Raw genomic sequence first — 14,837 nt, 5'->3', positions numbered from 1 at the left:
GGATATGACTGTGTTTTTCTTTAATCACTCACTTTTACTTGTTTTTTTTAGAATCGACTTAATTTCCTCTTTTACGCTGACAAGCCGTTATCTTTAGCCTTTGGAATAGATAAGCCTAAAATGATGGAAATGGCTAGAAAAAAAATAATAAAGCATCAAGTCATTTCTGTTTTCCTAAATTTTTACTTGAAAAATTTTCAAGTTACAGAAAATTTGAAGGAACAACGATGTACCTTAACTAATTGTTACTCTTTTGCCACATGGCTTTATCTCTTTACGTACACACAAATACAAAAACATACAGACTTTCACATAACATCAGATTCACAAATTCGTGTAACGTGAAATTCACATAACATAAAATTAACCACTTTAATGTGTACAGTTCCATGGAGTTTAGTACATTCACAATGTTGTGCGATCTTCCCCTCTATCTAGTTAAGAAACTTTTCCATCACCTCAAAGGAGACCCCATACTCATTAAGCCACCAATCCCCATTACCTCTCTCTCAGCCCCTGGCAGGCACCAATCTGCTGTCTTTATTCCCAGATTTACCTACTCTGGATATTTCTTACAAATGGGATAATATAATATGTGGCCTTTTCTGTATGAATTATTTTACTTATTGTGATGTTTCAGACATTCATCCATGTTATAGCATTGTTGAAGGCTCAATTATATCCCTTCAAAAATCATATTTTGAAATTCTAACTCCCAGCACTTCAGAACATGACTGTATTTAGAGATAGGGTCATTAAAGAGGAAATTAAGTTAAAGTGAAGTTATTAGGGTGGGCTTTAAGAAGAGGTAATTAGGGGTAATGTCGCAACTTGGCAGAACAGGAAACCCTAGACTTTTTTCCCCACGTGGACATACTGATTCAACAACATGGATCAATTCCCTTTGTGAAATCCAGAGACCAATTGAGAGGCTCCTGAAGCCCAGTTGAGCGTTAAGTCCAGCTGCATCGAAGCCAGTAAAAGAATACATGGTACCCTCTCACCATAATCCCTTCCCCATCACAGCACCACACAATCAGGAGGAAGACCCCAGCTCCCGGCTTCTCCCTGAAGAAGGAAAGAGATCACCGGACCCACATCCAATATTCTAGCATTTCGAGGGGCTACATTAGGGACTGGTTTCTGTCTTACCTGAGTCTGAGCAGGGGTGGGAAGGTGGCCCAGGTTGGGAGCCGCTGAGAACAAAGGTGATGGTTTAGACTAGTGTGCACTCCCTGGCCTTTCCCCACCTCAGCACAAGGCAAGTGAGTTAAAAACCCCCAATCCTGGCTTCTCCTTGAGGAGAGAAAAAATTGGAGCATTTGTCCAACATTCCAGCCTTTCAGGGGGTTACCCAAGGAACTGACACCTGAATGAGAGATTCTTCTCTGGGAATCAACCAGTCCCAAAAAGAAAGAAAAAGCTACCACTATGGTATCTCCAAGGAAACAGCCCAGCCAGGTCACCCTAAATAGAAAACCAAAGTAAACAGGCTAACACATGTGCATAGAGCTTCCCATCAACTCCTTTACCCAATTAACCAAAAATATCTTATACAAGGGACAGAGACCAAAACAGTCGTTCCGAAAATAAAGGCACTTTGGAGGAAACAGACACTGAGGGAAGAAGAAATTAAAAAGAAACTCTTAGTAATATTAGAGATATAACTGAATAGAACTCAGAGATATAACTACAAAGATCATATCCATGAAACAAAGGATTTTATCTTTACTTTAAATAACAAAAAAAAAACTTTTATAATTTTTTTAATGATAGGAGACATGAAAAACTCAGTAGTGTTGAAATATAAAATTTAGGAAGACATCTCAAACGAACAAAGAGAAAAATAGTAGGGAAATGATAAATAAATCAGAGAATCAACCCAGATGGCCCAACATAGAAATAATAGGCATTTCAGAAGTATGGAAATATGAGAAGAAAAAACCATAAAAATTCAAAGAAATAATGCAAGAAAATTTTCCAGAATGGAAGTTGTGAATTTCAAGATTGAAAAGTGTTCAGCAGAATAAACAAAAATAATATATCCTATAAGCTTCCAGAGAGATAAAACATGTTTCCTACAAAACTCAAAAATAAGAATGCCCTGGAACTTTTCAACAGGAACACAAATTACTAGAAGGCAATGGAGTGATCTCTTCAAAATGCTCAGGGAAAATTAATTCCAAGCTAGGATTCTATAGCTGGTCAAATAACAATTTAAGTGTGAGAATAGAATAAAGACATCTTAAGACCTGATGGTATTTTCAAAAAGTGTGTCTCCATTGACCCTTTCTCAGGGAGCACATGTGCCACCTAAATGGGGCATAAACCTAAAGAGAAAATATAGGTTATAGGAAACAGAGGATTCAACCCAAAATGGAATCTCTAGGATAATGGTGAAGGGGGATCCTAGGATGGCAGCTGTCAGCTAGTTCAGCCTGAAGCAGTTCAGAAGGCTCCAATAGAGGTTTCTTCAAGAAAATTAAACTGATAGAAAACTTTGTGTTTCAAAGTTTTGAGAGGAGATTTACATAACTACAGAGAATTGTGGGCTCCAAAAAGAGAAATAAATGAAGAAGGCTCAGTCTCACACCACCACTCCTGCCCAAAACTCACCTGCTGATACCAGCAACACCTGCATACACATTTGTGCGAGGACACTCACAGGTGTGGCACTGGTTCCATCATATCTGGAGAGCCTGCCTCAGCAAACACACACACTGCTGTGGACTTAAAGTAGAAAGGTGATGTCAAATATCCAGATATTTGGTCTGCAGGTTGGCAAAACAGACCCTAGCTTTGCACAGCGCTACACATCCTGTTTGCACAAGACAAAGGCGAGAGACACATGTCTCCTGCTAGTTCTTCCCATTGCTTGCTCTGAAGTCTGCAGATCCAGGGCCGTGAGCAGACCCAGTGAGAGATGCCCATCAGCTCTCCCCATCTCACAATGACTCCTGAGGACACCTCCCTGGGATGTGTCATGCCCTGGTTAGCCCACCAGCACCTTCACCCGAGCAGTGACGAGCTAATTGTCAAGGGATGGAGGTCCCAGGGGAAGCCTCTTCTGGCTTCCTCTTTCAACTGCAGAGAATATTAACAGCAGTGGGAGTCAGGTGCCCTACATCTAACGTTTGCCCCAGCAGAGCATGAGAAAACAATTATGTTCAGCTCTTAACTGACCACAGGAATGGAGGAGGGAGTATTTGCATGGATGTCTGAAAAGTGCCAGGCCATCGAATACCCTGGAGGATTCTGAGTGAGAAGAATGGGAGAAGGAGTCTGTTTTATTTTATTTATTTTTAAGTGGTTATTTTTTTATTTTATATTATTTTATTTTATGTTTTTGTTGAGGAAGATTCACCTTTAGCTAACAACTGTGCCAGTTTTCCTCTATTTTGTATGTCCGTCGCTGCCACAGCACAGCTGATGAGTGGTGTAGCTCCACACCCTGCAACTGAGACTCGACTGCTGGAGCAGAGCATGCTGAACTTAACCAGTAGGCTACAGGGCCAGCTCCCAAGGCATCTGTTTTAAAATGTAGGTTTATTATTATTCAGGTATGGTGAGGCCAACAGGTCAGGAGATGATTGCCATTGAAAAGACACCCTGTTTCTTACGGTTCCCAAGAGGAGGTGGCACACCATGCCATGGGGGTCACATGGGGAGGCACCAGGGTCAGTCAGGAGGCAGAGGGAGAGAGGGGAAAACGTGGGCAACAGCCTTTATTCTGGTTTCCATGGAAAAAATGGGTGAGGCTGGGTTAGCAGGCTTAAGATTGTCTAGTCTGAATAATTTTGGTGGGCTCTGGGGCACAGGGATGTCCCTAGTTGTCTGGCCCCTGGTCCCGGAGTGATCTAGTAAGTGGACAGTGGCCCTGAGTATAAGAGCTCCATGAAGGAGAGGGTTGGGGTGTGGGCTCTGCATTGCTTGGTTTGCACATGACAGGTGCACTCACAGGTGGTTGTTTGCTGTCTCTAGGAATTAGCTAGTCCTGGGAGGAGCAGTCTCTCCCCAAGCAAGTCCCCAAGATGTCAAAGCATCAAAAATACAGAATAAAAAGACACGATTAATGCAACATTCCTGTGTGTTCTCCAGGGTTTGTGGCAAGACTGCTCGAGTAATCAGTGGTTCTCAGCACGGAATACACAGTAGAGTGAGCTGGAAGTTTTTAAAAATGTGATGCTCAGGCCACACCCCAGGTCAAGTGAATCAGCATCGTTGGGGAATGGGGACCTCCAGACTAAAGAATGGATGGAGCTGCTCGTTTCAGCAGAGCCAGAAGGAGGTGCAGTGTCCTGGAAAAACTGTGATTTCCCCATGTAAAAACACCCCAAATTCAGCAGCACGATCCTCTCAGGGGAGGATCCACAGAGGGCTTCCCATGTGTCCATCGTGTTATTGTTGCTTGTGTTGGGTGGTGGATACACACAGGCACTTGAGATTCTGTGTGTGTGTGTGTGTGTGTGTGTGTGTGTACAGTTGATCGTCATTATTAACAAAGACTATATCTGAGAATTCACCTACTTGCTAAAATTTATTTGCAATCCCCAAATCAATACTGGTGGGATGTCCTAGGCCATTCGCAGACATGCACAGAGCAGTGAAAAATTTGAGTCATCTGCACGCTCCTTCCCAGCTGATGTCAAACAAGGCAACGCTCTCCCTTCTAGTTTCAGCTCTCAGACCACAAACATGTCATCATCATGGTCTATCTAGTGCCACGTGTGTCACATTTTTGTGCTTTTGTGCCTTCACTGTTTACATTGGCCCCCAGGCATAGTGCTGAGGTGCTGCTGTCTAGTGTTCTTAAGTGCAAGGGGACTGTGACGTGACTTACAGAGAAAATGCGTGTGTTAGATAAGTTTCGTTCAGGTATGAGTTGTAGCACTGTTGGCCGTGGGTTCAATGTTAATGGATCATTAATACATATTAAATGGGGTGTTTTTAAACAGAAACACACACAACACAAAGCTATGTATGGATTAGTTGATGAAAATGCTGTAACTAGAGACTTGCAGGATCCTAATCCAGTGATGCCCAGTTTGGCCACATGCCCATTTGGGTGAGCAGTGTGGGATAGGTTGCACAGAGACTGAAGAAAAGACCCAAAGATGGCGAGTGAGACACTTGGGCTTATTGGGAGTTACTTACAGGGAACGTCCAGTGTTGGCCGGCTGGACGGAAGCGTGCACCTGCTCCTGCCCCCGAGAGAAGCTTGCTTAAGCAGGCAGAGAAACAAAGGCTGCGTGCTTGCCGAGGGGGACTGTCCATGTATGACCTGCATTCCAAGGACCAGAGCTCCCCCCAGAGGGCCTTCATGTTCCCTCAGACCATGACGGCCTTTGAGCTAACTGTCCCATGAGAAACAGCTGGGTCGGCCAAGCGCAGGATTGTGATCATCGTGAGTGCTGGCATGTAGCCCAGACAAGGGGCCCCAAGGACGCATGGCTCATAAAGGGCACAATAGTTCCCCTACATTCCCCTAGAAGCAATAGTTCAGTGTTCATCGTGACTTTATAGAACACAACTACTGCAATAAATTAAGAGAATCAGCCATTGATCACTTGAGCATTCTTGCCTTAACCCCTGGAGAACAAACAGGGATGCTGTATTAATCTTGGCTTTTTAGTCTGCATTTTTTCCAGCTTTACTGAGATATAATTGACATAATATATGTGTAAGGTTAAGGTGTACAATGAGTTGATTTGATACACTTATATATTGCGAAATGATTACCACCATCATGCAGCTAACAGCTCCTTCACATCACACATTTCTTTTTTGTGATGAGAATATTGAAGATCTACTCTCTTAGCAACTTCCAAATACACAATACAGTATTTTTGACTATAATCAGGATGCTGTGCTGAGATCCCCGGAACTCATTCATCTTCTAACTGGAAGTTTGTACCCCTTGACCAACATCTCCCCATTTCCCCCACCCCCCAGCCCCTGGTAACCACCATTCTACTCTCTGTTTCTGAGTTCAGCTATTTTAGATTCCACATGTAAATGAGGTCACACATGATTTGTCTTTGTCTGACTTATTTCATTAGTATAATGCCCTCAATGTTCATCCATGTTGTTGCAAATGGCAAGATTTTCTTCCTTTTCATAGCAGAGTAATATTCCATTGCATATATATATATATATATATATATATATATATATATATATATATCACATCATCTTTACCCATTCATCCATTGACGGACACTTGGGTTGTTTCTGCACCTTGGCTATCCTGATTTATTCTGTATTTTTGATGCTTTGACTGTGTGTATGTGTGTAAGTTTTGTAAGCCTGAAATATTTTGTAATTTCAAATTTTGAAATTAAAAATGTATTTAGAAATAAAATAATGAAACCCTGTAGTTCCAGCTTTTTGTGAGTTTTCCTTTCATCTCCCAGATGAAACAAAACTACAAGGCTACAAATTTTTCAAAGTGGAGCAACAACAGCATCAGCCTCACCTGGAAGCTTGTTAGAAATGCAGATTCTCATGCCCCACCCTGGACCTGCTGAATCAGAATCTTTGGGCAGGACCAGAACTCTGTGTTTTAACAAGCCCTCCTGCAGATTCTCATACACCTTTAAGCAAGAGGACCCGCTGGTCTGAGAGAACTGCCTCACAAGCCAGACTCACTGTCCACGTTTCAGATGATCAGGGGGAATGAAGAATTTAAGAATTTTGAAGACCCACATCTGTAGATCTCCAATTGCCACACATTAAGTTCTTCTGGGAGCTTTTAAAAATCACTGATGCTTGCTCTCCATCTGCAGAGATTCCAATTCAATCGGTCTGGGGTGCAGCCAGGATCTGGGGATTTGTTTAAGTTCCCCTGGTGATTCTAATTTGCAACCAAGGTTGAGAACTCCTGACCAAGAGAACAAAGTGGCTGCAGGGGAAAGGAAGAGAAGCTGGTGGTCTTGGGTGCCCCCTGCCGGCGGGAAGCTGTACATGTCGTCTCCCAGCACCCTCAGGCAGGCGGATAGAGATGCCGGCCCACGTGGGCTTTGTAGGAGTTCGCTGCACGTATCTGAAGTCTGGTTGATATGTGTCCACGAAATGCCCTTTCAATGGAAATGCCTATTTAAATCCACTTAATCCTATATAATTCCATTTCAAAGCTGTTGTTTGAATGTTTCCAGTTGTCATTTGCTCACACACACCCACATACAGAATACATTACCTGTAATTTACGTAACAAACCCTCATATAGCACTTACTATGTGCCATTCACGGACCTTAACCCTGCACAAATAACTCGTCCCTCCCCATACCTGCCCTTTGACGTCAGTACTATTATTACGTACAATTTGCTAATGGGGAAGATGAGGCACAGAGAGAATAGTAGTTTGTCTCAGCCATGAAGTGGAGGGGCTGGGGTTTAAACCCCAGCAGCTGGCTCCAGATCTGTGGTCTTAACAATATCACGGCATTGCTGCCTCTAATCATGACGGTCTCTGCCCTGTTTGCTGTGGTATCCCAGGATCTAGCATCTGTTATGTGCCAGACACAATATCCCCTCAGCGAGTCCCAACCTCCACTTCCACTGTTTGGGATGGATCTGAGACCTCACAGTTTCCTGGACCCAGTCACTGCAGTATCTCAGAGATCTGGGTTCAAATCCTGCTCCTGCACTGTTCCAGCTGTGTGACTTTGGGCAAGTCACTTCACCTCTCTGAGCCTCTATTTCCCCATCAGAAAAAGTGGCCATAGTACCCATTTTTAAGTCATCACAATGCCCCATTCCAAGCTGTCATCTAACACCCCTTTCACTTGCCATGAGGATTCGTTAAAGGGAAAAAAATGTTTATTATTGTCTTAAGTGGCTATAATGTAAATTCACCACAATACTCTTTCATGGGGTCAAGGGTCCATCCTGCAGATGTGCTGAACAAGGTGGAGAAATGGGAGACACCTCCCCATCCACACACAGCTGTATCACTGTCGGCACTAAAGGCTGGGCCCTCAACAGAGTCTGTTCAATTCTTAATGGAATAATCCATCTGAACTAAATGTGTCCTTTTAATGTGCTGATGCTCAAAGCTCTATTATAACCCCACACTCATTAGGATAGCTGTAACTTTTTTAAAAACCAGAAAATAACAAGTGTTGACAAGGATGTGGAGTCAGTGAAATCCTCTACAGGGCTAGTGGGAATGTAAAATGGTGTTGCAGCTATGAAAATAGTATGATGGTCCCCCCAAAATTAGAAACAGAACTACTATATGATCCAGCATTCCCACTTCTGTGTGTATACCCAAGAGAACTGAAAGCAAGGTCCCAAAGAGATATCTGTACACCCACGATCACAGCAGCATCACTCACAATAGCCCAGAGGTGGAGGCAACTCTAGTTTCCAGTGATGGAAGGACGGAGCAACACAATGTGGTATATACTTATAATGGAATAGTAATCAGCCTTAAAAAGGAAGGACATTCTGACACACGCTGCAACATGGATCAACCTTGAGGACATTATGCTCAGTGAAATAAGCCAGTCACAAAAAGACAAGTAAAGTGTGACTCACTTATAGGAGGTCCCTAGAGGAGTCAGACTCACAGAGACAGAAAGTAGGATGGTGGGGGCCAGGGGCTGAAGGAGCTGTTCTTTAATAGGTTTAGAGTTTCAGTTTTGTGAGATGAAAAGTTTTGGAGATTGGATGCACAACAATGTGAATGTACTTAACACCACTGGACTGTACACTTAAAATGGGTAAGATGGTAAATTTTATGTTATGTTTATTTTACCACAATTAGAATTTTCTTTAAAATTTTGTTAAAAGTTGTGATTTCAATAAACCCTCCAAAGGATAAAGAAAAAAAATCTGATTACATCATCACTATGGCTCTTTTTAAAAACATGAGGGGGAAATCCTTCCAGCCAAAATGCTTATTCTTATTCTTTAACCAAAAACATTTGAAAACAGAACGGCTGCGCACCAAAACGTTAATCAGGTCAGCTCTGAGCAGGGGCATCGGAAGGTCAGAGGCAGAATCCTACTTTTTTTTGAGAGGAAGATTAGCTATGAGCTAACATCCAATGCCACTCTTCCTCTTTCTGCTGAGGAAGATTGGCCCTGGGCTAACATCCGTGCCAAGCTTTCTCTATTTTATATGGGACGCGGCCACAGCATGTCTTGACAAGTGGTGCATCAGTGCACACCTAGGATTGGAACCTGTGAACCCTGGGACCCCAAAACAGAGAGCCTGCACTTAACCACTACACCTCTGGGCCAGCCCCTATTTTTTTTCCTTTACATAAGTTTTAAGTGGTGAGATTATGGGTGACTTCATTTTCTCATGCTGTGTTTTTCAGCCTGTTTTGAATTAAAAAGTAAAAATGACAACCAAGTTTGAATGTGATGGATAAGGCGCTGTTATTTAGTATATTTCTAAAGCCACACTAGCTGATCACCTTCTGATGAATATTCTAAGGATTAATATTTTAATATTCTAAGGAGGCCTGTGGCCAGCTCTCCCATAGGACGCTGTAAATAACTTCAAGACGAGGCACCAAGAGAAAGATTCCTGGGTCTTACTGGGTTCTGGATCAGGGAGCTGGGTCAGACATGCCTCCTCAGGAACTCTCTATCCTCCTCCTTCTCCAAATTTGGCACTTTCAGGGGAATCCAGAATAGATGAGTGTCCTGGGAGCTTTCTGGGACAGGGAGGGGCCCTATCCCCACCCCTTCATTGTGACGTCTTCTAAAGGGGGCAGAGGGCAGGGTGATGTCACAGACCACTGGCCGGCCCCTCTCCCTCTCTGCCTGTGCCTGCCACAGGCCCGGCCTCACCTTTTCCCCCCACACCTCTGCACCCCAGAGGAAAGGGGTCAGCTTTGCCAAGCAGGCCACCCGGCCACCTGCAGCCATGGATGCAAATCACTCCACTCCCTTGGAGCCCCAGTACTCCCCAGAGACCCCCAGGTCTGGCCTGACACCCTGCTCAACCCCGGGAAACAAGGCCTGCAGCAGAACACCAGCCCCCAGCACGGTGGGCGACAGGTTGCCACCAAAGACCGGAGCGGTGGTCATCGACACGGGCACAGGCACCTGTAAGGTGGGCTTCACGGGGCAGGCGAGGCCCACTACACCGTGGCCACCATCGTGGGGTGCCAGCCCCAGAGGCCGGCCCCCACCGGGCAGCAGGCGCTGGAGACGTTCATCGGCGAGGCCGCGCGCGCGCCCCGAGCTGACGCTGGTGCAGCCCGTGCGGAGCGGCATCGTGGTGGACTGGAGCGCGGCCGAGCTCATCTGGCACCACCTGCTGGAGCACGACCTCCGCGTGGCCAGCCAGGACCACCCGCTGCTCTTCTCAGACCCGCCCTTCAGCCCCGCCACCAGCCATGAGAAGCTGGTGGAGGTGGCCTTCGAGTCGCTGCGTTCCCCCGCCATGTACGTGGCTTCCCAGTCCGTGCTGTCCGTCTACGCGCACGGGCGGGTCAGCGGGCTGGTGGTGGACACGGGCCACGGGGTCACCTCCACGGTGCCGGTCTTCCAGGGCTACAAGCTGCCCCACGCCACGGAGCGCCTGGACCTGGCGGGCACCCACCTGACGGCCTTCCTGCCGGAGATGCTGCTCGGCTCCGGCGTGCAGCTGGGCCAGCAGGACCTGGACACGGTGGAGGACATTAAGCATCGCTACTGCTACGTGGCGGCCCACTTGCTCCAGGAGCAGGCCCGGCCGGAGCAGGAATACCGGCAGAGCCTGGAGCTGCCGGTCTGACGGTCACGCTGGGCAATGAGCTGTTCCAGTGCCCGGAGCTGCTCTTCAGCCCGCCCGCGATCCCAGGGCTGTCGCCCGTGGGCCTCCCCACCATGGCCACACGGGGTCTTCTCAAGGTGCCCCTGGAGGTGCGGGCGGACGTGGCCCAGAACGTGCTGCTCTGCGGGGGCTCCTCGCTCTTCGAGGGGTTCGAGGGCCGCTTCCGCACCGAGCTGCTGCGAGGTCTGCCCTGCGAGGCCCGCGCGGTGGTGATGGCCCGGCCCAGCAGGAGCCTCTCGGTGTGGATCTCGGGCTCCGTCCTGGCCTCGCTGCGCGCCTTCCAGTCCTGCTGGGTCCTGCGGGAGGAGTACGAGGAGCAGGGCCCCCACATCGTGTACCGAAAGTGCTACCGACGTGGGGCAGGGGTGGGGAGTGTTGTGGGCAGTAAAGCTTCCGCTACCCAGCTGGCTCTGTCCTCCCTTCCCTCAGGGCCCGGCCTCGTCCACTCCTGGACCCACCCAGACTCGCCTTGCTCTGACCCCACACGCCCACCCCACCGAGATCTGCCTCCAAAGACATCCTTGGTTCTGCCCTCTCCTAACTCACCTCCCATGGTCCATCCCGTGAGAGACCCCAGTTCTGATTCCCTGAACCCACCTCCCCCAGGATCAAGGCCCAACACACCACCATGTCCTCACCCTGTCAAACCCGTCTCCATGATGTGTCCCCCAGGGCACTCTCAGGTTGGGGCCCCACCCAAGCCCAACCCCAAGACATCCCCAGATTCTAACCCCTAATCTCCCCTCCATCATCTATTTCTTTTGATATATAGTGCCCCAAGATTCCTCTGGGCTCTAAGCTCCCCAATTCACCCCCTTGCCACGTCCATCAAGGATCCTCAACCACCCCCATACCCTGTTCCTCCCCAAGGAACTGCACTGGGCACTCCAAACCCCCTCCCAGAATCTTTCCATGAGTGTTGCAACCCCTAGGTGCACCCTCATAGTCTGCCCCCAATTTCTAATCCCCCCATAGTCCCGAGATCCATTTCCCAAGACATCCCCGGTTCTAAGCACCTCAAATCCACCCCCTCATTGGTTTTCTCTTGTCTGTTTAGCCAAAGTTCTCCTATACTCTGATAGTATGAGCACCCCCAAAATTCTCCCCACAAGTGCTGAAACCCCACATTCACCACAAAAATCCAAGTTCTGACCATCAGGGGTCTCCCCTATAATGGCCCACTAAAGGATCCCTCGTCCAAATCCCATGCCCCAAGTGCCCCTCCCCCAAACTCTGCCCTCCCCTCACAGTTTGCTCCCCTAGACTCTTTCCATCCAGGTGCTCCCACAACCGATCCCCCACTCGTACCCCCAAAGAACACCATGTTCTGAAACCCCAAACCCCCAGGATGACGCCACTGCTCTCAGCCCAGCCCCTTATTCTGCATCCCTCTGAAAATACCCCTGCATGGTCTGTCTCTCAGTGTACATCCTGACCCCAGTCCTCAGCCCTGGAATCCTCCCAGGAAGGCTTTGGCCCCCAGGACCATCCCATGATGACCCCACTAATGCCCTAGGTCCCTCCCCTGTGTTCTGACCTCCCAACTCCCTCCCCAAATACAGTCTCCCACGGTCAACTCATGATGAACCCCCAGGACACCCCACCCTGGGGTTTTCAGACTCCCAGGAACCCACCCCCAGGTCCCATCCCATTGGTTGAGACACCAATGGGCAGTGATGTTCCCAAGGGCTACCAACGCCACCATGACCCAGCTGTCCACCCCCATCTCCCTCCATTCTGCTTGTAATTCATTCCAAGTTCATTCCATCTCCCCAGACCTCTCTCAGCCTCTTCCTGGGACACACACCCCAGGAGCTTTCTTTGAGACCTGCCTTGAGGATGCCCTACGAAGCCTCTCCCACCCCACCCTGTCCCTGCGGGGGCCTGGAGAGGGAGACTAGCCTCTCAGGATAAGGAAGCTGGGCATCCTCCCAACTGTCTTCTCCCTCTGTCCTCATCCTCAGCCACCCTGGGCCCCTGCTGAAGGCAGGTCCCTCTGCCTCATGCGATCATCCAGCCCCACAGACGTCAGGACCCCCGGCCAGCAGCCTAGACATGTCTCCCAGGACATGTCCTCTCGGTTTACCAACAAAACAAGCACGAGCTGCCAGAGCTTATCCATGTAGATGCTGGGTCCTCTCTTCTCTCAGTCCAAGGAACCATTCATTCTTCATTCCTTCAACCAGTCCCTGTACACTGAGCATCTCCCACAGGCTCTCTCTGTCTCTGTCTCTGCCTGAGTCTCTGTCTCTGACTCACCTGCCAGCATCGTTCTTATGCAGGAATTTTCCAGAGTGGAAACTCGTTTATCTGTGGAGCGCTGAGCCCACCCCACCCATCCGTCACATCTGCCATCAGACAATGGGGGTGGGTGAATGCTCTGGCTATCCCCACCCACCCTGTCCCATGGTGTCCTGGGGAGTGGGCAGTGTCTCCAGCCCCATCCTGGGCCAGACGGTGGTCCTCAGCTGGGGGGACTGCCCCGCAGACTGGCCAAGATCCCCAGTTCACAAACATGCGAGTTGGACCCCCCGTGCTGTGTTACCCACTCCTGGCCCACACAGGCGGCCTCAACCTGTAGAATCAGCAAGAACCCCCAAGGCTAATCTCTAAAATATATAAAGAACTCATACAGCTCAACAACAAAAAACACTAACAACCCAATTAAAAAATGGGCAAAAGACCTGAACAGACATTTCTCCAAAGAAGGTATACAGATGGCCAACAGGCATGTGAAAAGATGTTCAACTTCATTAACTATCAGGGAAATGCAAATCAAAACTACAATGAGGTATCACCTCACTCCCATCAGAATGACTATAATTAACAAGATAGGAAACAACAAGTGTTGGAGAGGATGCCAGGAGAAAGGAACTCTCATACACTGCTGGTGGGAGTGCAAACTGGTGCAGCCACTATGGAAAACAGTATGGAGATTCCTCAAAAAATTAAGAATAGAACTACCATACAATCCAGCTATTCCACTGCTGGGTATTTATCCAAAGAACATGAAACCACCAATGTGTAAAGATACATACACCCTTGTGTTCATTGTAGCATTATTCACAATAGCAAGACTTGGAAGCAACCTAAGTGCCCAGCAAGGGATGAATGGATAAAGAAGATGTGGTGTGTATACACAATAGAATACTACTCAGCCATAAGAAACAACGAAATCTAGCCATTTGTGACAACATGGATGGACGTTGAGGGTATTATGCTGAACAAAATAAGTCTGAGGGAGAAGGTCAAATACCGTATGATCTCACTCATAACTAGAAGATAAAAACAACAATGAACAACCACAGAGAGACAGAGATTGGATTGGTGGTTACCAGAGCAGAAGGAGGAAGGGAGGGGGGTGAAAGGGATGATTAGGCACATGTGTGTGGTGATGGATTGTAACTAGTATTTTGGTGGTGAACATGATGTAATCTATGCAGAAATAGAAGTATAATGATGTACACCTGAAAATTTTACAATGTTATAAACCAATGTTACTGCAATAAACAAAAAATTTTTTAAAAAATGGAAAAACAAAAAACAAAAACAAAACAAAAAAGATGTCAAGGGGCCGGCGAGGTGGTGCAAGCAGTTAAGTGTGCACGGTCCACTTCGGCGGCCTGGGGTTCACAGGTTCGGATCCCGGGCGCGCACCGACACATCGCTTGTCAAGCTATGCTGTGGCGGCGTCCCATATAAAGTAGAGGAAAATGGTCACAGATGTTAGCCCAGGGCAAATCTTCCTCAGCAAAAAGAAGAGGATTGGCAAAAGATGTTAGCTCAGGGCAGATCTTCCTCACAAAAAAGAAAAAAAAAAAAAAGGATGTCAGAAGATATATGAAAAACCCAAAACAAGAACCCCCAAGAGGTTACAAAGTGATGAGGAGGAACTGCTTTTTCTTCTCACCAGGGGCAGTGCGTCCAAGCTCAAGGGGCTGAGGGCTGCACCAAATTTAGAACCATGACGACTGCATCCCAGAGCTCAAAGGAGACCCACCCTGCACCACGGGGTCAGGGCGCTGCCAGCCACACACACACAGAAGGGATGTGGGACAAGCT

The 14,837-nt window shown here is 47.5% G+C and overlaps 2 protein-coding genes across 9 annotated transcripts in view; one reads left to right on the top strand and one right to left on the bottom strand.

The window, feature by feature from the left end:
* Positions 1-14,837, bottom strand: part of LOC147911402 (olfactory receptor 2Z1-like) — a 67,244-nt gene that overhangs the window by 26,564 nt on the left and 25,843 nt on the right. For 2 of the 8 annotated variants that reach the window (XR_015551078.1, XM_087428121.1), the window contains exon 3: positions 33-2,730. The exons of the other annotated variants lie outside the window; for them this stretch is intronic. The gene's annotated coding sequence lies outside the window, so the exon portion shown is untranslated. The remainder of the gene's footprint in view (positions 1-32; positions 2,731-14,837) is intronic. 8 annotated transcript variants of the gene reach the window in all.
* On the top strand, positions 9,882-11,512 carry LOC147911405 (actin-like protein 9). Its single transcript, XM_087428028.1, is given in 4 exon segments — positions 9,882-10,095; positions 10,098-10,191; positions 10,193-10,728; positions 10,731-11,512. Coding segments are annotated over 4 exon segments (1,626 nt in total).

Source organism: Ceratotherium simum, unplaced genomic scaffold (genome assembly GCF_057802395.1).
Source record: "Ceratotherium simum simum isolate JZ-2026a unplaced genomic scaffold, ASM5780239v1 HiC_scaffold_43, whole genome shotgun sequence".
Taxonomy (NCBI): Eukaryota; Metazoa; Chordata; class Mammalia; order Perissodactyla; family Rhinocerotidae; genus Ceratotherium; species Ceratotherium simum.
The sequence above is the reverse complement of the archived record's forward strand: the minus strand, read 5'-3'. Positions and strand labels throughout refer to the sequence as shown.